The 23,866-nt window shown below is 39.8% G+C and overlaps 1 protein-coding gene across 1 annotated transcript in view; it reads left to right on the top strand.

Moving 5' to 3' along the window:
• The first annotated feature begins 5,204 nt into the window (after window positions 1-5,204).
• LOC140245256 (ubiquitin carboxyl-terminal hydrolase 37-like) overlaps window positions 5,205-23,866 on the top strand; it is a 30,986-nt gene continuing 12,324 nt past the window's right edge. The window contains exons 1-9 of the mRNA XM_072324840.1: window positions 5,205-5,369; window positions 6,607-6,760; window positions 7,629-7,741; window positions 10,135-10,355; window positions 12,248-12,351; window positions 13,825-13,912; window positions 15,405-15,557; window positions 17,038-17,166; window positions 21,948-22,074. Coding sequence (XP_072180941.1) covers window positions 5,268-5,369; window positions 6,607-6,760; window positions 7,629-7,741; window positions 10,135-10,355; window positions 12,248-12,351; window positions 13,825-13,912; window positions 15,405-15,557; window positions 17,038-17,166; window positions 21,948-22,074 — 1,191 coding nt within the window. The 5' untranslated portion in view covers window positions 5,205-5,267. The remainder of the gene's footprint in view (window positions 5,370-6,606; window positions 6,761-7,628; window positions 7,742-10,134; window positions 10,356-12,247; window positions 12,352-13,824; window positions 13,913-15,404; window positions 15,558-17,037; window positions 17,167-21,947; window positions 22,075-23,866) is intronic.

The following is a 23,866-nucleotide window of genomic DNA, read 5'->3' as shown; positions in this document are numbered from 1 at the left end:
CTCCATATTTGCGATTCTTCCCTATATACGTAAAATTGTAATTTAAAGCAATCAAAATTGATTTTAATTGCTTTACACGCTCTTTTGCCCTAAATCTTTTAACTTGTCATATCCTCCCGCTTTGATTAGTAAACATTGCTTGATTAGTAAACATAGTGTGAGCAAGTATAATCATTCTTCGTGAATGAAGTTCTTCAAGAGTAGAACCTGATAACTGACTTACATTACACTAAGAGATACAGTACCTTCCGTAATGATGTGATGTTGTTTTTGGAGTCTTTATCATTATTATTATTTTCCTACATTACATCAGTTAATGTTCACCCTGGATGTTCACTGATAACATTCGGATAGTCACAAAAATCAGGCAACATAACGCTGCCCCACCGTAAACGGATGGTATAGGTTCAGATTTTAACTTTTTATAGGAGATATTTGATTATAGGAACCCCTTTTAATATGAAATATTAAGGAGCATACAATTCTGAGAGGAATTCAAAGTTTTTGATAAAAAATCGGTTTGAAATGGATAAAATATAAAAAAGTAAAACAAAGTGGGCAATAAAAGGTGCGATGGGTCCCATTAGAGTTAGGAACTATTATATTCATCAAAATAATAAACTTCAAATTCCTCTTAGAATCGTAAATATGCTTTTTTATATTTCATAAGAGATTTCTCATTTTCTCACAAAGATGATGGAAATAATTTGTTTTCTATACCAGTTAATTCTGTTCAATGAAAAAACCCGTCATGTTTCACTTTTCCTTGAGATTTTGTAGTGTGTCCACAGACCTTTTCCATCCCTCTCCTTTTCCCTCTCCTTTTCCTTCTCTATTCTTCCCTGCTCCTTTTTCCTCGTTCTTCATTGTCCAGTATCTGTTTGAGTGCATTTCCTCAAGTTCTGTTATTTCTGTGTTTTGTGTTATTGTTGTTGTTGTCGTCGTTATTTTTTTTTTTTTTTGTGGCCGATTGCATATCTTCCTTTCCGTTCAATTTTCCTGGCATACCTGGCCCCATAGTATCTGTGCCACAAATGTGATATGTTACATAGTTTATACGTTTGCATTCTAAAAATCCTAGTAAGTATTGTTCATAGTATCAGCATCGTTATATCAATGAGTAAAATGTACAATAGTATATAGAAGAATTTAAAATGAATATGTTTTATTGGTATAACAAATTGGTGCTGTTGTTGTTTTGTTCCAGTGTTCCACGTCTTACAAGCTTGGCTTTTTTAGTGGAACACTGTTTTCCATCATTGTGATTATTTACTATTTTTGTTGCCATGGCAAAGTGCATTGTTTTTTTTTTTTTACATCATTCATGTATATACTTTATATTGTGTTTAAAAAAATCCTTTATCAGACGAGTGTAAGAGAAATGAAAAAAAAAAATTGTATCACTTTGGATCATGTCAACTTTTTCTTTTCTTTTCTTTTTGATGATGGAAATAAATAAACTATTGAATTGAATTGAATTGAATTGAATTCACTAATTCACGGAGTAATTAACAAATTTTATGCTTTTCTTGTGAATTCCTCTTTTCCATGTAGAGTTATATACAAATTAAGATTGTATTGCTTACTTGTTTATTTACCCAAACCAAAGCTGATATCATTATAATATTGTATTCATGTTTTGTTGAAACTTACGTTATTCATGTTCCTTATAAAATATTATGCACTCATGTAAGCGTTACATTACTTTGTATTACTTTATATGGAAATAAAATCATTTTGAATTGAATTGAATTGAAATCTTAAGCCGCATCTATACCAGCACACTATCCCCTTAAACCATATCCCGATAATGGCTATATAGTACGCTTGCAGCTATAAACAACCATTCTTATGATATTGATTTGTTCAATTGGATTTGTTACATAGAATTCTTTTTTTATTTGATAACTTTTTATACTTTCTTCACTGTAATTTTGGTTCAAAAATGTCAAAGAGAAATCCTTACCAATACGTGGTAGGGCCTGAAAATAGGTTATGATTTTATTCATTCCTATATACCACGGTTAAAGGGATGAAATATCATTTTTGGTTGAGATGGGGGATTTAGATTTTTAACTTTGTGTGAGATGATAAGAAACCACTCACGAAATATTTAAGAGCATGCGCTTCTAGGAGGTATTCAAAGTTTATTTGATGACAATTCTTGGTTTTGAAATGGCTGAGATATCCAAAAACATAGTAAAACAAAGTTTTCATAATAAAAGGTGGGACCCACTTTTTATTATAGGACCTCTTTGTTTTCTAGTTTTCTTAAATAAATAGCACCAGTGCACTTAGAAACACCTGTATAAAAAAGCACCATATAAATGCAATTATTATTATTATTATTATTATTATTATTATTATTATTATTATTATCATCATCATTATTATTATTATTATTATTATTATTATTATTATTATTATTATTATTATTATTATTATTATTATTATCATTGTTGTTGTTGTTATTGTTGTTGTTATAATTATCATCATCATTATTATTTTACTTTGTTTTTTACTATCTCAGCCATTCAAAACCAATTTTCTTCCAATACATTTTGAATTCTTCTCAGAATTTCATAAGAGGTTTTTCATTATCTCACACCCCAAAACTTGGAAACATAATGCCCTATCTCAACGAAAACTATACAATCCTTTTTTAAAACTTCCTCACTGTCAGTGTGTAAAAAGATCCTGGCTTTCAACATGATCGTACCAGGGAGGTGAGACACCCGGGACCTCCCTGATCATGAAGACAATCTTATTAGGTGAAGATGCAAGATATCATGTCCATATAGATTTTTTAGGAGGAAAGAACACAAACAAAGTGAAGAAAGTATAACTATGTTACTAACTAGTATTGGGAATAACTGAGCGGGGGGGGGGGGGCTTAATCAAGGTGCGAGGGAGGTTATAGGGATGTGGATTAGCGGATCCGGAGGGCGGTCAAAGTTGGAAAGGAACTTCACGTTTTATGAGGTACGGATGTCGTTCTCACAATATGGCGCCATCTGTTGACTAACATTGTACTAAGCTTGCAATGCTTTTCGCGCGGCTAGAGTGAAATGCGAATGCGTTATGCACTTTACCCGCGTCGTCGCCGTGCGTGCATGGCTCGTGTGTGGTGTGGATGATCATTCATATACATTGTAGCTACTCACTAGTAGTTAGCTTACCGAGTATTACTGTAGCTTGCTAGCTAGCTCTGCACGAGAATTAGCATTGTATTTCGTGATCGTATGCATGCCCGACACATCCAGTACAGTACACGAACACACCATGTAAATGGCAGAGAAAGTCTCACATTACTCGGATACGACAGGTAGATCTATACCGTGAATGATGACGATCTTCACCTAGATCCTAGGGAAAGGAAGTCGAGTAAAACAGGACAAATATAGCTGCGTAGCATGCTTTCAAAGACTGTGTGATGTCGCAAATCATGAATAAAATCGTGTGTCTACTCTACCGCCGCAACCAATGTCTCTCGGAGCAGGAGTATTGAATGAGCAGCTGTGAGCTGGTTTTTGGTGCGTATATATTGCCTTGGGCCCTATGTTTATTTGTAATGACATGGTGAATGAGCGAATCTCTGAATCTGAGTCTAACTTGGTTACACCAACCAAGTGAGCACGTTTCTAGCAGCGGGCAAATAAATTTACCGCGATATCTGAATCTCTGAATGAAATCCTGACATGGATCGCTGGTCGCATCACCCAGACGTCAGACGGCCAGACTCCAGAGCAGAGTTGTTTCATTGACATGCGACGTAAACTTTACATAAATTACTAACAGTGACTAATTTACACAATAATTAGAGGTAGGTCCCTAACGTTAGGCCTAGCCTAACGTTAGATCTAACGTTCTTCCAGATAAGCCTTACTATTCCTACTAATTTATGCCAGTTATCAGATCAGTTATGGTTATCGCGGTTATACAATTACAAGATGGCATGCTTTGAACTTGTGGTTGTTGGTTTGTGTGCTTTTTTTTTTTCAGTTTTGTTTTGAAAGCAAGAAGCGATAGAGAAGCAGATGCACATGCCTCTAATTAAAACAGAACAGAGACAGCCTGCTAACTTTTCCTTCTCTTTTAAAGGGGGCGGGGGGGGGGGGGGGGGCAGTCAAGCAAGGGTCCGGGATTGTATGATAGAACTAGTCTATCTAGACGTTAGATTGATAGGCCCTTATGTTAATGACAGTAATGTGATGGTAGACATGAGACACACTAACACTAACAGTTAATTAGTTAGGCCTACCGTTAGAACTCTAATCGAAGTTAGTCCTGTAGGACCTAGATATCTACTGGTAGTCGTGCGTGGTAACGTTAGACGAAACATGCTGCTCACCTCTTAACGGTTAGATTTCTAACCATTTCAAGCTTTTACTTGCCTAGTTATGACTGACTGGAGGTTGGATTAGTGCATGCAGGTCCCATCGTAGGCCTATGGCATGCATATGGATGCAGCATTTTCCAGCTCTGTGTCATTTTTTAGAGTAGAACTGTTAGTGTTGACTGTGTTAGATAGAATTTGATGTGCAGCTGCAACTTGTCCTGCAGGGCTGTACTGTGCTCAACACATTTTTAGTTTAGTGTCTCGCTAGCCCTCCAGGTCTACGCTTATTTAATATGCTACTCAAAGTCAAATGTCAAGGACAATCAGAGACAATCAGAAACTGGGATAGGCTTCCTTAACACGTCATTGAACTGCCCTCTGTTGAGCAGTTCAAGAGAGCCATAGAAGCAACTAAGCATGGCAGAGATTTATTTTTACTTGCACAATGAGCACCTGTGGTATACATTCGAAAGAGCACAAAGCACAAATCCTCAAATGGCATCCACTGTCTGAAGCACCACACCACAAACCCTTATCCAGTTGCTGAACAGGCTTTGATGAGAAGCACCGTAGAAGTAGTGTTAGAAGTAGAAGTCAAATGCCATCGTAAAATTGTAAAACTTTGTCATCTCAACAATGCTCATTCATATTCTATACTGACTATGTAACAAAATGTATACAATATTATACATAGTCTATATAGTGTATAGACAAGTCTATACTCCTGTTAATCACCATGTAGTATAAAAAAGATAGGGTCTTGCCTTCAGCATTGCCATACAATGTATGATATCAATGTCATTCCTCTTTAGGGAGAAGCAGTTAAAACGCAGTAGTCATGCCGAATGTACGAGAACAATTGCCGTTCGTCATCTGCTCCGCCGGTAATGCAGGGAGCCAAGTCAAACACTCGAGTTTGGATAATAGCATGCCACGGTGGAAAGACGGAAAACTCGTCGTTGCAGAAGGGAGAGACGGTCATTGCGTTCTGATCGTCGAATACAAAGTGGGACCGCCCAAATCTTTCAAGGTGAGCTCTGGGCTGAGTAACTGTAACTGAGTACCGTAACTCTGAGAATCTGAGGCAGGGGCCGTTTCATTCGTTGATGAAAAGACCCAATCAATAATCAGCCCTGTGCGAGATTACTCTCACCTCCCATACCATGGTATAACGCACAACACTTGCAAGTAACTCCCCTTTTTTGTCATAAGTGGGACTAAGCACACTTGATGCTCTTTCATCGATGAAAGACTCCGCTCCTGCCGCAAATAAGCATCCTGTTGCAAACAGGGATGATTACTCAAGCAAGTAAAAAGTGACAATGTCAGGGGCCATGCATTATTTTTTTTTTTTGGGGGGGGCCTACAGGCTGATGGGGGGGGGGGTCAATCATAGTTCCCTGTGGGTTTTGATATTTTGTAAAATTACAAAAGTTGATTTGTTTTCTTCGTGTTTTTCAGAGCCCCCCCCCCCAAAAAAGTGTGTGTGTGTGGGGGGGGGGGGGGGGAGAATTGGGCTGCCCCCCACCCCCATGCCAACATTGGCTTGGCTTTCATCCCACGCCTTGTCTGCTACTACTTTGAGTGCTTAGAAGCATCAAAGCCATCAATGCAGTTTAAACTCTTATACTGTACCCCGTTTATACTGCGAGCGGGTTTTCGAGCCGCCTCGAGGAGGTTCGAAAACCCGCTACAAAAAAGCGGGCTCTCGTCTGTTTATACTGCGCGAGCGAAAGCAGGCCCTAGCGGGTCTTAGCAGGGTCACGGCTTCCGTTCCTATGGTAACCAAATTCCCCTCCGAAAACCGGCGCGCGCTTTCGTGGCATCACTTGCGCGCGGAAACGTGACTGCTGAGCGCGAATGCGTGGGTTCGCGATCCGGTGCAGTTGCTTGTTTACATCATGAACGCGCGATGACCTCCAGTGATAACTTCCGGGTCGGCAAAAAAGCGGCTTTTCGAACCCCCTAGCGTTTATACTGCTGTCGAGCCTCCTCGAGCCTGCTATAGCGGGTTCTGAAACCTCCCCCCGTAGGAGGTTTCAGAACCCGACCGGACCCAACCGACCGGATCGCCTTTTCTGAATTCTGTCTGTTTATACTGAGCTGAAAGCCTGCTCGAAGCGGCTACAGGGGGTTTGAGAACCCGCTTTTTCCTTAGTATAAACGGGGTATTAGAATCTTAATTTTCTCTACAAGACCATTCCTACAATGTTTCTGAATAAAGAGTGGCAAGTTTCATTACATCTTCCTCTCTACTCCAATCTCAGCTGTTCAACAATGTGAAAAGCAAGACATACACGCAGACCAACCCGTCTCGGCTGGTCATAGCGCTGAAGGACGGCTCTATGGTGCATATCAACCATGCCCCGACGGTTGCCCTGTCAAAGCTTTCCGAAGTCATCGACAATGTCTCCAAACAAGGTTTGTTTCTGAACACACAAACAAAACATGATTATAATGGCAGACGAGAGTCTGACAATTACATACAGGCCTGTAGACTTCCCACTGTCTGAAGTCTATGCAGAGAAGAGAATTACAGCTGAACATTTACTATAGTCATCATCAGTTAATTTCACATGCTAATGCATTCTGAGGCATAGAAATATCATGGTTATTGGGGAATCGAGAATGCTATCAATGCAAGTTTTGGAAATATTAATTTATTGTGCAATTTTTATTTTTTGAGTAAGGTTAACAGGTAAAAATTGTTCAGGAAATGATTTATTGACTTATTTATGAAAAAAAAAAATCCCACATCTAATACTGAAGGTGATTTAGTGCAAAAAAAAAGCATAAATTGCACATGCGCATATACAATGTATGTAATGTAACACAAAGTAAAAAACACAAAAATGAAGTGAAAGTGGATGATTTAGGAAAAGTGAAATATGACTCTTTCTCAAATCAAGGAGCTAGGCTCAAACAGATTCTGGCTACAAGGATATTTGAGGTAGATTCTACGTTTAGGGCTGGGAAAAAAATATGAAAACAAGCAGAGAAAAAGTCACAGTCAAATTTGGGACACAAATTTTTCTGCAGCTCATAGATAAAGTAGGCTTGCTAGCCTCTGACAGCCACATCATGTGTTGGTGAGGATGAGCATATTATGTCAGTGTGTCTTCACAGTTTTTCAGTTATGTAGTCCTTGTGTCAGAAGATTATGTGGATGTCATCCTCAATTGCACGCAAAGAAACTTAGGAAGGTTTTTCTCAGAGATTTTTCCTTCCCTCCAGAAGTTCCCTTCAGCTGTAATTTTTCATTCAATCATTTACGTCTTTTGTCCCTTAGCCAAAGCCGGAAGACAGTATTACGGACAGAACTGCCAGAATCAGAATATATCTCCGCCAAGCCGATCTCCTCAAGCCAAGACCGTTAGAATGTCGCCAAGGAATGACACCACAGTAAGCTTTTATTGCCACATACAATGTAGTTAAGCCTTTTTTACACTTGTGTTTCTTAACCCCATACTTTCTCTGACCCAGGACTATCGTTAGTCCCGTACCAATTTTTTCAGCTTTTTACACTCGCCAATAAATCCCGTACTAAGCTCTTGTCCTGGGCTAAGGAGAAAACTGACCTTTTTACACTCGTATTTCTTAGTCCCATACTTTCCAAACCACATGAATATTCATGATTACGCTGTGCACTGTACAAGTACACGCACGCACCGGCAGCACTTGATTACCTCGTTTCTGATTGGTCAGTGGGGGGCCGGACTTCGTCTCCGTCGCTTAGCCCCGGATTATTTTTTTCGTTCTGTTTACACTCGCTTGCTTGGCAACGCAATTGCGGTGCTAATCCTGCTTTTTTGCAGGGCCAGATAGTACGGGATTATCGGTGGGGCTAGCCCACTTTGGCAAAAACAAGTGTAAACAGAAAGTGGGCTAAGGAAAGTCTGGTACCAACGGTGGGGCTAAGGCCCTCCCCCCCCCCCCCCAGCCCCACCATTGGTACGGGACTAAGCAAAAATTTGCAAGTGTAAAAAGCCCTTTAGTGTTTCGAGGATTATACAAACTCAGAGATAACAGATTAAGATGAGACCAAAGGGATCAGATTTAAACAGAAAAGATAAGATGTGTTGTGACATGAATTGCAGCCATTTCATTTTTAAAGCTATCTGTTTATGTAAGCATTACCTTCATTATGAGCTTTATGCTCCTGAAAGGGGGGGGGGGGAAATTGCTGTTTTTCAAAGTGACCATGACCCGAGTCCACTTTATATGCATGTCAATGATTGTTTTCCGTATTGATGGTACATGTTTCACTTAGGCAAGTAGAATTTGGTTGTAGACATTTACGGTAGAGTATTTCTTGTAAGTACATTATCACCATAACTTTTCTCTCCTCTTATGTTGTCGAGAATCCTTTGAGATGCTTGGATGTCCCCCTTCCCCACACTCAGGTGGTCAACCATACACAGATGCTTGTTCTAGATTCCTAGAGATACCCCCTTTGAGGATGGAAATGGGGTTAAGATTTTGACCCCGTATCACAGACTTTTGGAAGGGAAGCCATCAAACTGATCCCCCTCTCACAGGTTTTTGGAAGGGAAGCAAGCAAAATTTACCCCCTGAATGAAGAAAGAGTGCTGAGGTGAAGAGTGTCCACAATTTCACAGTACTTTTAGTGACTTTCTCATGCTGAATATTGAGGCCGTGTCGCACCATTCCGGGCAAGCTATGCGGGCTTGTGGCGAGGAGGTAGTTTCCAGCACGTAGAAGATTTTCAGCGGGCGAACAAGAATGTTTGCAATTTTCATTCATGCCTTGTCATACCGTACGGGGGAACTTCTGCGACTTGACTTGCGGGGGAAACAAATTTACTCCCCAGAGCTCTCCGCAGTTGGTCCGCACCTGACAGTATCTAGCGCGTAGTTGCCCGGAGGTGCTCACGCAAGTCCGATTTAACCGCAGCCAATTTTTGAGCATGACCAAAACTTTTTCCGGGTGAGTCGCCGGAATGCCTGTAGAGGTCCACGCAGAACGCCAGTAGGAGACCCTTCGCGGCAGTACTTCCCAGGCAATTCCCACGCAGGTACTTCCCAGTCCCGTATGCAGCCAAGATAATGAAATTCTGTGAGATTTCAGCCATTCCATTAGAGGAATTCCTTCACTGAGTTGTCAGCCCCCACGCGACTGGTACAAAGGTCACACAGTATACTCGCAAGTATAACGCGTCCAGCAAGTAAGACACATGCGCTGACTCGCACAAATCCTTTTCCGCCCTCAGGAATGTCCGGTATGCTAGAAAATCCCTACACGTAACAAGCCCGAGTAGCTTGCCCGGAAAGGTGTGACAGGGCCTAAACACGGTTGCGGGTAAAAAAATATGCGTGCGCACCTCCGGGCGACTACTTTTGAGATACATGCTAGGTACTGTCATGTGCGGATCATCTACGGGGACCTCCGGGTAGTCAAAATTGTTCTTTGCAAGTCGCACGCAAGGCTGGTGTGACACGGCCTTTAGAAGCTATACTTCACACTGCACTTTCCATCACTTAGGGTTGTTTCGGAGAGATTTGAAAACTATATTGTAGTACCCCTAATTAAAGATGTTTTGTAAAAAAATGATAAAGGACCCCCTATTTCACCAAAATTTTCCTGACTTTTTTCTCCCAAATTGCGCCCTTGAAATATACCCCTTTTCCTGAAATATTGGGAGCGCACATGCGGTACAGATGACCATGTGAGTAGGGGGCTGGGTTGGCTGCTCAGTGGATACGTGGAATTTCATCCCATCATCCTTTCATCACTGATTTGTCTATGTGTCACCACCTCCCTTATCTTCCTTTCAGACACCAAAGAGAGTGCAGCGGAGGGACTCGGGGGACAGTCCACGAGTGGGGACGAAGACCCCGACCCCACGGAGGCCGAACCCATTCTCGCCCCGTCCGTCTCGGAAACGGAGAGCCCCGGACGATGATGCCACCTTTGAAAGCGACGGTAATGACGAAGAAAATCTTGGTGTTTCGATGCTCTTCAGTGATCAGGTGGACAAGGAGAACCAACCAACGTGGTGAGTGATGCCTGAAAAGTGGAAAATTACCAGTACCTGAAAAATGAACAAATCATAAGTTCTTGAGTCTTGAGTCTTGATAAGGTTATCCCTATAGCAGCTGCAACACAACTAGACTGGGTTGAGTTGGTGCAGTGGCAGTATGTGGTGATGCACATGATTATACCAAAATACATGTATGTTCAATTTAAAATGTGATGCATGTGCAAGTAAAAGATGCTCTTGAATTACAGCATACTGTCACCGATGGGATGGCTTCATCCTTCTAAAAGCTGGAAGGGCAGCCTCCTGGAAAGCAGCAAGGGTTTGTGCTGTTACTGCTTCAGGTGGGAGACAGTTCCATATACGGATGGCTCGAGGATAAAAAGAAAACTTGTAGGGATCTGTGGTGGTCACAGGTACTGTAAGCTTGAGGCTGTGGTCGTTTCTGCTGATGTATGTTGCTGGTGTAATGAAAGCTGGGAAGGAGGTATTTACAAGTTGTTGCCGTATTTTAAAGAACATTGTGGATTGTGCAAGGAGGCGACGTGTGTGCAAAGTATCTCATCTAAGCTGACTCACGAGACTCGAAGATGATGTGGTTGTTCGGTAGTCCCGGGTAACAAAACGTGCAGCTGCTCTCTGGATTCGTTCAAGGTTTTCAACAAAATGCGATGTGTGGGGATTCCAAGCTTCTGTGTTGGACTTACCCCTACTATCGGTTTCCTCGTGATTTCTCAGTTCCATGACATTTGCTCTAACGGCAATTGCTCCCATGAATATTTGCATATTAAGCCAAATATAAATTCTTCCCACAAACATAACCCTAATCCTAATCTTCACATCAAACTAAACCTAAAACCTTATCACAACCCTAACCCTAAGTCCTTGAAGAAAATAAAACCAGAGCAACTGTCGCAGGAGCAGATGTTGTGTCACTGTTTTTATCATGATGCTGGAACAACATTGTCATAAGAGTGAAGGATATTGTGCAATTAACAAAGAAAGATATTTGTAGAACATCTCTCAACAACAACAACAAAATGACCAAACAAAACAAACATATCAAACTATTCAAGTGCCTCACCCCTACCTTTATGAACAGTATACTTGTGTGGTTGCACAATTTTTCATGCACACTTTGTGTTTCTTTGTACTCTACGTACATTGAATTCAATTCGTTCAAACAATTGTTTTTCTGTAGCTGATAGTAAATAATGTATGCATAAGATTATTTTGTAGTCGTTATCTCATTGCTAACTGTTGATTTTATGTGATCAGACCATGAGGAGAAGAAAAATAAAAGAGGAAGTTTTTAATCATGGAGTTATGACATGTAACAGAGCAAATATGCTCTAATTCACCCAAAGCATACTGATAACAATGATAATGTGATAGTAAAAATGACTATTTGTGAAGCACTTTATCACCCTTGATTTGGTGCTCGAAGCAAGAGCAATATAATTGATTGTAGCAAAAAAGCTACTGAAAACTGTTTATCTAATAGCGGCGAGCCAATAGAGTAAAATGGAGTCAAAAGGGGCCTGAGCTTTTGATCCTAGCAGAATCTTTGTCAGAGGCAAAATGACCATTTTTTACCTCTGACATTTTGCCTCTGACAAAGATTCTGCTATGTTCAAAAGCTCAGGCCCCTTTTGACTCCAATATAATTGATAATACAATTTCAAGAACAAATTAATTAACACCAGAAACAAATTAAAGGAAAGAGGTAGCACAAAAATATCTTGTCGTATGATAATTTGAACAAATGTAATTTCGATTTGACTTTCAAGTGTCCAGTAATCGATCATTCTTGTGTGTGGAAGGAGTCTGTTGTGAAGGAAATTTTGTGTGATTCACAAATATGTACATCAATATTCAGTAAGTCCTGTGTCTGTTGTTTTTGACATTAGCGAGAGGCAGAGCGTTCTTCAGATGAGAAAGAAAGGGGGAGGCTCAATCTTCATGGAGAGTTTTGAGGAACATCAGCGACAGAGGGAGGAGCAGAAAAGGAAAGGTGAGATTCCACATTTGAGCTTCTTCTATAAAGCCTGTTTTTGGATAAACCGCTGGTCAAAAGCTTCACTTGCATGTTGTAATCCCACCATAGATTGTCATCATCATCTTACAAATATGTGTAAATCTTGTTAAGTTAGGTTTAGTCATGTAAATCTCTACAATTTAGAACAGTATTTGACAATCAAATTAAATTACCTATTTCATTTTTTATGCCTCCGCCACGAAGTGGTGCCGGAGGCATTATGTTTTCGGGTTGTCCGTCCGTCCGTCCGTACGTCTGTCCGTACGTCCGTCCGCATTCGTTTACGCGATAACTTGAGAAATATTGACTGGAATTTACCAAACTTGGTCCAAGTATAAAGTATGATGGGGCAATTACTTGATTAGATTTTGGGTGAAATCGGCCAAAGGTCAAAGGTCAACGGTCAAGGTCAAATCATCGGCGAGATTGCGTCCGTATAATAGAGAGATCCGGATAAAGGGAGGCCGGATAAGAGAGGTTCAACTGTATATGCAATGCTTGCATTATTAGTTTTAAAACTTAATATATACATGTATTACGTAATGGAGATTCTCTGGGAAATTTCCAGCCAGCGGGTCAAAGATCAAAGATCAAAGGTTAAAGGTCAAAAGTCAGGTTTAAATGAAAAAAAAAAAATCTATTTTGTACTGTAATTACCACTGGCAGGTACACTCTTTCTTCATACCTTGAAAATTACTCAATGCATCAACTTATAACAGGGTCGGTCAGAAGTCAAGTAAAAATCCTCAATTACCCAAATATGTGTACCTGCACTCTTAGACAATTATAGCAAACCCAGTTTGAGGAAAGTGAACATTCAAGACATTTCTGACAAACCTGTCATATCAATATTTTGCCAGTTATGTGAAACTGTCATCACACATAGTGAAGACATTGTACTATACACCTATTGGGAGAATCATGCATTATGGCGGAGGCATCAGTCGCCATAGCGACATTTCTAGTTTATATTTGTGGCATATCAAAAGTTTTCATAGCAGCCCTACATCTCCATATCTACATGTATGTTGACACTGATGAAAAACAAATACATAATTTTCAGGAAAATTTGGTGACATTGATTCCATTCTTCAAGTTTACATACTCGGTAATAAAAAATAATGCAAACTATGCCAGATGTTGTAAGAGTGTTCACCATTTGAGTTGTGCTGAGTTTTGAAGAAGTAAAACCTTCATGGACACGATATGACTGTACAGTGATTTCAGACAGAATGTGGGTCATTGTAAAGGAGGATGACAGTTAAAGAAGTGAACACCCAACAAGACTGTGTGAAGAGGGTGTTGTAGAGGACATTTACAAAAGTGATAGATATTGCTAATTTGTGCGTTTCATGTTGCGCACAAATCAAAACCAAACACAAAACTTCCCAGAGCAATGTATACTCATTCTATGCCAATTTTTGTTTGCTTTGTCTTGTTTTGTTTCAGGACCCAATCCTGCGATGTCAGTGTCCGTGAACTTCTACAATCGTAACAAGCAGATGGCAGGATATGGAGCCAGTGATATTATGTCCATGTGAGTGCATAAGCTAGAGCCAAGTTTTAGCAGAGGCGCAATTTACGTGCAACAGTGCTGCTGGTAGTGAAGATGGTTCATGTTATTCTTTTAATTGCAAAGCAATGGTTGAATGGAAAGCTGTGGACATTGTCCATTGAGAAAGATGAGCATGTGCTGGCACTATGTCTCAAGGTTCTGTCATGATCGAAAAATCTAGGCTGAAAGCAGTTGTTTGTGTATGATGGCTTACAGTATTACGCTGGTACTACTGTTGTTAATTAATTTTATCATTATTTATTTTTTTTTTTTTGGGGGGGGGGGCTTGCTTGCGAGCAGTATTTATTCAAATATGAAGTATAAGCATTTAGATTTCCCACATTGCAAAGTTTAGAGTGGATTTCGCCACCAAATTATTAAATTAAAAGTTGTCACACTGAGATAGATTATAAATGAACAGATGAAATGTTGACACTGGAACCACAAACTATTAGCTATGATTAGTTATCAAGTGTCCATTCCCTTTTGCCAGAAAAAAGGCAGTTTTTCATTAATGACAAATACAATAAGAGCAGGAGAGAGGACGAAATAAGTGGAAAGGGTCGTTGTTCAGGCGTCAACATCACACATTGCTCAATGTGTGTCTCTTGCCATTCATTTCTAGTTATGATTACACTTAATTGTGCATCCAAAGTGGGGCATGTGACGCTACTCAAGCTGTATTTCAACTCAATTCAAACTTTATTTTCCCTTTTTTTTTTCAACAGAATGTACGAAAAATATGTACATTTGACATGCATTTTATGGAATGATACACAGGTAGCAAGGAATAACATGTTCATGTCTGTTGTCATTACAAGATGAGGCATAATTCATACAAACATATTATTTATACAGTCTGTGAAAAAAAGAAAATCATCTGATGCACGCTAACTGGTAGAGCAGCAGCCAGATTGGCATTTAGAACACCAATTAAACTTATATTCTGTTTGGTGTGAGTGAGTGATTGATTCATGGAGAGGGTAGGAGTATTTCCTAACATGCAGGAGCAATATCCTCTACAACAGCAAATAATAAAGGCAGCGGAAAAACAACAAACAAACAAACAAAACAAAACAAAAGAGAGTAAACAAAAAATGAAACAAACCAGCAATATACACATTGAGTTTGGCCTGGTGTTAATCAAATGGCAGATACTATGCTAGCAGTAACAGCTACTATGCTAACAGTAATTACCCCCCCCCCCCCCCCCTGGCTAAATACTTGTTAGTGATAAGGTTAGAGTAAAGATTAGGATTGGGGTTAGGTTTAGGATATCGATTTTGGATTAGGGTTAGGATTAGGTAAAGGATTAGGATTGGGATTAGGGTCAGGGTCAGGGGAAGGGGAAGGGGAAGGGGTAATTGCCCTAGACCCCTTCTGGCAATTTCTCATCTTTTCGGAAAGAGCCATATGTGGGGCATTCATTGCATTCACTCCATTTTTCATGATCTTCCCACGTTCCTCAAAAAAGACATCCTACTGAAAATTCGGCCAAGAAGAAGACCCCTGGACTCCTGTCACTTTCAAACGATGACAACTCAATGAAGCCACTCCACAAGACCTTCAGTTTCAACTCGTGGAAGAGGATGAGCAACTCAGATACCTCTAGGCTGAATCTGCAAGGGTAAGCAGTGTTGTCAGTTTGCCAATGCGATTTGAATTAAAAAACGTGCCACAACGGGTGGTACCCACGGAAGTAGACTGTCATCCCGTTTGATTATAATTTTTACCCAAATACATAATTCTTCTGCTGAAGTACTGGGGACAAAGTTTAAAAATGATTTGGTATAATCTTGCCTTGCAATTGTATGAGGAAATTGTTGAGCTGATGTTTCCAAGAATTCAATCTTGCAGGTTTCATATATATGTACTAGTGCTTATTTGTTTGTATGTTTGCGCAAACTTGGCTTGTACTTAAAGTGATTATGTAGTTAGAGTGGACTCCCATTATAACTAAGTCCTCGAGACCGGCAGTTTTCTTTCGTTTTATCAACATTTTGTTATGACCGAACAAATAAACAATAAAAATGCATAGAGCGGATAATGTTGTGGCCCTAATTTTTACTTCGTTGTAACCGGAATTTTGTTATGACCGTATTCGTTATAACGGGAGTGCACTGTATATGGAAGGAAATGTAAATTTTACTTCCTATGTTGCGTGTTTTCAAACATATGTCACCATTATAATCATTTTGTTATAGATCGAGATCGAATCGCTTCTTAATATTAGACTCGGGACAACTTTAAATTCACCTTGCCGTGCTATGACTGGGGCGAGTCAAGCCCCCTTTATGGATTTAATGTAAAATCCCAGAGTAGAAGCTGCCTACCTGGGGGGCATTTCATGAAGCATTTTGTCCGACAAAGTTGTCAGACATATTTGCTCTCAAGCAGTCAGATGAAAGGATTTCAGTAGCTTGTAACAGTTTGTCAGAAAAATATGCGACCAAAATGCTTCATGAAATGCCCCCCAGGTCACCGTTTCATGAAAGCTGTCGGCCCTGACAAGTTGTCAGTCTCTGACAATCACCATAGTAACAATCAGACACCAGAGCTTCTCAGCCAATCAAAACCAAGGATTTTATGGAAATTGTCAGAGACTGACCGCTTGTCCTGAAACGGTGTACTAGTGAAGCAAATGTAGGGTGAATCTATACCATTAAAGGGATGGTACAGTTTCAGTTAAGATGGGGTTTAAAGTTTCCAACATTGTTTGATGATGATTTTTTTTGAGATAATGAGAAACCATTTATGAAATATGAAAGAGCATGATAATTCTAAGAGAAATTCAAAGTGTACATGTATTTAATGACAGTTGGTTTTGAAATGGCCGAAATACATTGTATCCAAGACAAAGCAACCCCTATAAAAGGTGGGACTCACCTTTTATAAAGACCGCTTTGTTTTACTTTGTTTTTGGATGTCTCAGCCATTTCAAAACTGATTTTCATCAAATAAACTTTTAATTTCTCCTAGAATTGTAGGCTTCGTAACATTTCTAAATGTGGTTTCTAAATATCGCAAAATAAGTTACGGGCTGAATTCTCACTTCAACCAATACTATACCATCCCTTTAATAAGGTGAATGTACATGCATCTCACAGGTTTTCCAATCTGGGCAACACCTGCTACATGAATGCCATCCTGCAGTCGCTTTTGGGCCTTCAGTGTTTCATCCAGGACCTGCAGAACTTAGACCTCATCCGGTCGGTGCCCAAAACAAGCCTCTACAGGTAGGGTGCCTCTCTTCTACGATATGTCAAGCTGTGCCTTGATCACTGTTAAGCTGTTATTTTCGTGAGGGTTTAATTTTCGCAAATTTAACAACACGCGAAAATGTCACCGTGTGCTATTAGATAATAGTGCACTTATGAAGATCTCTGCCTCAATTCACGAAAACATCTCCCGAAAATGTCTATTATCCCCTCATTCGTGAAAATATCTGTATGTGAAAATAAAAGCTTATACAGTAGATTGAGCTGCTGTGGCTGAGTGGTAAAGACCATGGGTGGTATTCTGAAACCTTTCCAAGGAAGATTTTTCTTCCTAAGTCAGGATTTTTTCCTAAGTGGTATTCTGGAAATCCTCCTAAGTTTCCTCCTAACTTTCTTCCTAACCTTTTTTTCTAAACTTAATATGAAACTTAGAAACTACGCAAATGAGGATGAATCCTAGGAAGATACGCAAATACTTAGGATAGAGTTGGTATTCTGGACTGCCCCAGGGGGGCCCAAACCCCCCAAATTAAGGAATCTGTAAAAGTCTTCTTCTCTAGAACCAGAAGTGATAGAGCTAAGTTAATACTATGAGTTAGTACATTGATGACTGTAGTTTCAAGTTTGTTCATGGCAGAATCAGGGGTGTCCTCCATGGGACCCAGGGGAGGGGGGTGGGGAGGGGTCCTAATGGGGCCTAAATTGTACATTTTCATCTTCTTCTTGAGAACCCCATGACCCATTTTCACCAAACTTGGCAGGTAGCATCCCTAGGGGGTTAGGATCTCAATTTATTAAAATGGGCACCATGCCCCACCCAGGGGGGCCCAAACCCCCCAAAATGAAGGAATCTTTAAAATTCTTCTCTAGAATCAGAAGTTATAGAGCTAAGATAATACTATGAGTGAGTACATTAATGACTGTAGTTTCAAGTTTGTTCATAGCAGATCCAGGGGTGCCCCTCTTGGGGGTGGGGGGGGGGGGGGGGAAGGGTTGGGAAGGTCCAAATGGGGGCCTGAATTGTACAGTTTCATCTTCTTCCTGAAAACTTCATGATGGATTTTCGTCAAACTTGGTAGGTAGCATCCCTAGGGGGTCAGGATCTCAATTTATCAAAATGGGCACCATGCCCCACCCAGAGGGCCCCAGGGGCCCCCAATCCCCCCAAATTAAGGAATCTTTAAAAATTTGGGCCCTTATTGTACATTTTCGTCTTCTACTTGAGAATGCCTAGTCAAATTTTAGTAGAGCTGTGAATAATTTAGATTAGTGACTGCGTGAAAGGTGAACTTGCGATACTCGGGTGAGCGCTAGACCCGCGGGTCTCTTGTTTTACAGTCAACCTCGCGTAAGTCGACATAATCGGGACTGAGCAAAACACGTCGACTTACGCGAATGTCGACTTACGCGTAAGTCAACATTTTGTCGACTTATACATGAAAACTAATTTCCCCTGTACAGAGTAAGATTTGGATCACGATGCGGATCGCTACCCAAATCTTACTCCTTTTACCGCCAAACATGCCTACTGACATTTAAATAGCAACAAAAATGTTTTACTTCATGCATGTTAATCTCGCGCGGGTTAGTAACGACAACGCACAATTCCCAAATCTCTAGAGAGATTTTGAGAGAGCGGGATCGGAAACCTAGGCCTGTTTCTAGACACTTTACGTTTTAAACTTGATTTGAAATATCAAACGCAAATTCCCCAAAATTGCATTAAACTTTGCGATTTAAATTCAAGTGCGTTGCTGCGAAGATATGCGTGTGATTTCGCATGATTCTGTCGAGATAATTTTTCAGTGCCGACCGTGTTGAAATATGTGTCGCCATATTTGTTCAGTTTAAATTTGTATTGCCATACTCTGAAAATGAATTGTTCTCGCGCTCGGATTCGCAACATTACCGCTCTGTACGGCGCGGGCCTGTCTGAAATAAAAAGAAGAAGAAAAGTTTGTTTGAAAACGACATCTTTCGGACTACTATAACCTTCGTAAAAACAAACCTCTTTCCATTGTCGGACTAATTTAACTTTGGACTGAGATTTAAACCTTCGGCATAGTAAACTTTAACAATAATTCGTTGTCATTTTTTCATTGACATTTTGTGAAGCAGCATGCGTTTCGGCAGTTTGAAACGTGTGAATGTTGCGATGTCTTTCCCCTGCAAGTGCAGACTAAGTTCGGTCACGACGAAAGTTCCGTTACGAAATGAAAAATAATACGAGCCTTTTCAACCATAACGCACTTCCGTAAATTTTTATGCGTTTAAATGCAGTTTCTGGTTTCGGACAAAACCTGCAAGTCTTTTCTGCAACGCTCTTGCTTTTTAAATACAGCGTTGCTTGTGATTTGACGGACTTGCATTTGATTTTTAGAGTTGCGTTTAAACGCAATTGAGTTTAAATTTCATACAATTTTCTAGTTTCGTATGATTATCAAACTCAAGTCTTTTCAGCGTTCCGTGTGATTTGATGGACTTGCATTTGATTTTCAGAATTGCGTTTAATTTTTAATTTTGCTTACGAAATGAAAAGTAATAGTCTTTTAAACAATAACACACTTCCGCAGATGTTTAGAGATGCGTCTAAATGCAGTTTCTATATAGTTTCATACAAAAACCGCAAGTCTTTTCTGCAACGCTCTTGCGTTTGAATACAGGGTTATGTGTGATTTGATGGACTTGCATTTGATTTTTAGAGTTGCGTTTGAACGCAATTGAGTTAAAAAAAGTTCCCTACAATTTTCTAGTTTCGTATGATTATCAAACGCAAGTCTTTTCAGCGTTCCGTGTGATTTGATGGACTTGCATTTGATTTTTAGAGTTGCGATTAAATGCAGTTGAGTTTAAGTTTCCTACAATTTTCTAGTTTCGTATGATTATCAAACGCAAGTCTTTTCAGCGTTCCGTGTGATTTGATGGACTTACATTTGATTTTCAGAGTTGCGTTTGATTTCTTATTTTGCTTACGAAATAAGAAATAATGCAAGTCTTTTAAACAATAACACAACTCCGTAGATGTTTAGAGATGCGTTTAAACGTAGTTTCTTATAGTTCCGTATACAAAAACCGCAAGTCTTCTCTGCACCGCTCTTGCGTTTAAATACAGCGTTACGTGTGATTTGATGGACTTGTATTTGTTTTTTAGAGTTGCGTTTAAACGCAATTGAGTTTAAAAAAAAAAGTTCCCAACAATTTTCTAGTTTCGTATGATTATCAAACGCACGTCTTTCAGCTTTCCGTGTGATTTGATGGACTTGCATTTGATTTTCAGAGTTGCGTTTAATTTCTAATTTTGCTTACGAAATAAAAAAGTAATGCAAGTCTTTTCAACAGTAATGCACTTCCGTAGATGTATAGAGATGTTTTTAAACGCAGTTTCTAGTTTCATACAAAACCGCAAGTCTTCTCTGCAACGCTCTTGCGTTTAAATACGTCGTTGCGTGTGATTTGATGGACTTGCATTTGATTTTTAGAGTTGAGTTTGAGGTTCGTACAATTAGATGCAAGTCTTTTCAGCAACGCACTTGCGTTTAAATGCAAAAGTTGCGTGTGATTAAGTATTTTGATACACCTGCATTTGATTTTTTTTTTTTTGTTGCATTATTAGTTGCATTGTAATAAATATTCTAGAAAGGGCCCAGGTTTTAATACCGCTTCGGAATAATTAACGTCAGAATATTCGGATTTACAAAAACATTTCATGTTCGGATAATGAATACCTACTGGGACATTGTTAAGTGTACAAAATTTTTGCATTTTCAGAAAAACGAGAGGGAGAAAAGGGGTAAAGTGAACTGCCTTGGGTACTACATATAATACTTTAGTGTAAATGAGTGTATGCCCTTTCTATTCTGGCATACAAGACAATGGACGCATAGCGCGAACGCTACCGCGCCGTACACTAGCGAATTACCGAGTAGAAATGCAGCGAGTCGGAGCGGGAAAACAATTCTTTTTCAGAGAATGGCGATAAGATTTTGAGCGAAAAATTATGTCGACTTAGACGAGGGGATTAACACGTATTTCAGCTCAGTTGGCACTGAAAAATCAGGTCGACTTACGCGAGTTGTCGACTTATAAATGTCGACTAAGACGAGGAAATTTTCAAGGAATAACAAAGGCAAAAATCGGGACTTTTTTATTGTGTCGACTTCAGCGAGTTGTCGACTTATGCGATGTCGGCTTAGGCGAGGTCTACTGTATTTGTTATTTGTATGTCAGTGTGCAAAATAACTCAAAAAGTTGTGAATTTTCGATGAAACTTGCAGGAAAAGTTGATGATGACACAAGGAACAGATGATTGAATTTTTGTAGTGTTAAGGGAATTTTTATGATTTTTTTGAAGGATTTTTGTAATCTTTTGGCAAATAGGGTCAATGAACTTGAGAGTTCTAGCTGTGCATACTTATGAGGCTTGAATACTTGCACTACAGCGTGTGCTCTGCTTGTGGCGCCGTGCAGCTTGCAGGAAGCTGATGAGATAAACAAAGGCTTCTTTATCATTAGATAGTTGGGCAATTTACAGCTTGTGTGTATGGGTGTAAATGAGCTGCTTGGTGGAAGTCTGCACTCTCTGAGTGCTTTTTATACCTCCACCACGAAGTGTCGCCAGAGGCATTAGCTAGTTTTAAATCCGTTTTTAAAACATAAATCAGTAAATCTTTTGATAATCGTAGCAATATCCTTTGATAGTGGAATGCCTAATACAAGGTACCAGAAGTCCTTATTTGTCATGATCTTGAAACTTCAGATTTTGTGCTCTGATTTGTTCTGTTTGCTGTATATTTTACCAGAGCTCTTAGCCGTTTGCTGTTTGTCAAGGAGAGAGGAAGAGGGAGCACTGAGATTGAGGTACAGCTGCAAAGAGTGAAGGCTGCCATCTCAGCAACGGCAACGAGGTTTTCTGGATGCATGCAACACGTGAGTACAGATAATGTAAAACCAGAAACAGGCACGGCATGAAACTTTTATTTGGGGCTGATAGCCTTTTTTGGAGCATGAAACTCATGCGAATTACCACTGGCGCTCAATGTATAAGGGAGTTCATGGTTAGCGTATGTCTCATTTGACCCCTACACCACAGACTTTCAAATAACAGGGAAAGGACCTGTGACAGAGCATTTTTTGTTGAAGCATGCCACCTTTTTAATCAATGTCAATGAAATGCTTGTGCAGCTTTTGTTAAACATTATTGATGAATCACTTTCACCTGTGCTTTCTAACAAGGTGAAACACACAACTTAACATTCCAAATCCTCATTTGCCTGAGGATTCTTTTCGTTTGAAAGTCAATGGCAAATACAACATTCTCATTTGACCTTTATTTTGCACATGCGCAAATCGCAACCGTGAACTCCCTTATTGTGTAGACGAAAAACTTTTCATGAGCATATAACTTTTGTTAATCTTGGGTTCTTGTAAAATTTACAAAAGTTTCATGTAAACATTTCTGTTTTTTATAGAGTATGTGATGCTTGTTCAAAGGGGTAGTTATGATGTGTGGCTGGGAAGGGAATATTATACAGATATTGTCTTTTAGAGGTGAAATATCACACTTGACAAGCCCGCAAGAGTTACATTTTTCCCAAGAAATTATATTTCACCCAAGTCTCATAGACGGCAAGTCAAATTCTTGAGGTACATGAGCTGACAAGAATGATGTCACTGCCTGTAATATGAAAAATTCCATTCTTCCTGAATTAGTCACATTATTGCATTATGAACATCACTGGCCAGTAATTTATGTAGACCGTTTGATATAACGGAGATTCCATCCAAACAGTTTGCGATGCTGTTGTAGGAGGTAACAAATATCCAAGAAGAAGACTGGGGACTTGTAATCTCCTCCATCATAGCACTCCGGACCCTTGAGACTGAACGTTATATACAAAACGATAGTCGTGTGTAATATCATAGAAATAGGTTGTTCAGAATGTCTTTACAAAGAATACCTTCAACTTGAATCTTTCTGTGGTAGCCCATATAGTATCACCACTACGCCCACAGACTTGCTTGTGTCACACTCAATTTAGTCCATAGATTTAATTTGAGCTACCTTTGTTGATTTGAGCCAGTAAGTGCAAACACATGCGTGGGGGCACTGTGGCATAGTGGATAAGACTCCAGACTCCCAATCGGAGGACCCGAGTTTGATTCCCGCTCAGTGCTTACATCCTTGGACAAGGTGTATAAATGGGTACCTGGCATCACTGGGGTGATAATAATGGCAGGGCCCTCCGGTAGAGCAGTGGCAACACTGAAGAGGCTTACCCTTGATAAAGAAGACCTTATTATTGTTATTATTATCATAATTATTATCCATAATAAGAAGACCTTATTATTGTTATTATTAGCATTATTATCATCCAACTTCATGTATCATGTACGGAATGAATTGGGCACAGCGTGTAATCCCAAAGAAGGAGAGTTGATGTTGTCTGCAATTTGATATTAGTAGGTGTCGTGATGTAATTGTGTAATATGAAACAGCTATTACTCCTGGATAGATGCATCCAAGATCAAGTAAACACTGCCATGCCAAATACATCATTGTACTACTGTCCATCATCAGCATTTGCATATCTGCTCTGTAGTGCCCAATACCTCGTGCAGTGCAATAATTATTTCAGAGGTCTTCTTGCTCTGTATGGGCAGGGTAGTGACAGTCTCACGGAAACAGTGACCAGCAAATTGTGTTCTCATATTAGTTAGG

This window comes from Diadema setosum, chromosome 22 (genome assembly GCF_964275005.1).
Source record: "Diadema setosum chromosome 22, eeDiaSeto1, whole genome shotgun sequence".
Taxonomy (NCBI): domain Eukaryota; kingdom Metazoa; phylum Echinodermata; class Echinoidea; order Diadematoida; family Diadematidae; genus Diadema; species Diadema setosum.
Note: the sequence above shows the minus strand (reverse complement) of the source record. Positions and strands in the feature narration are given on the sequence as shown.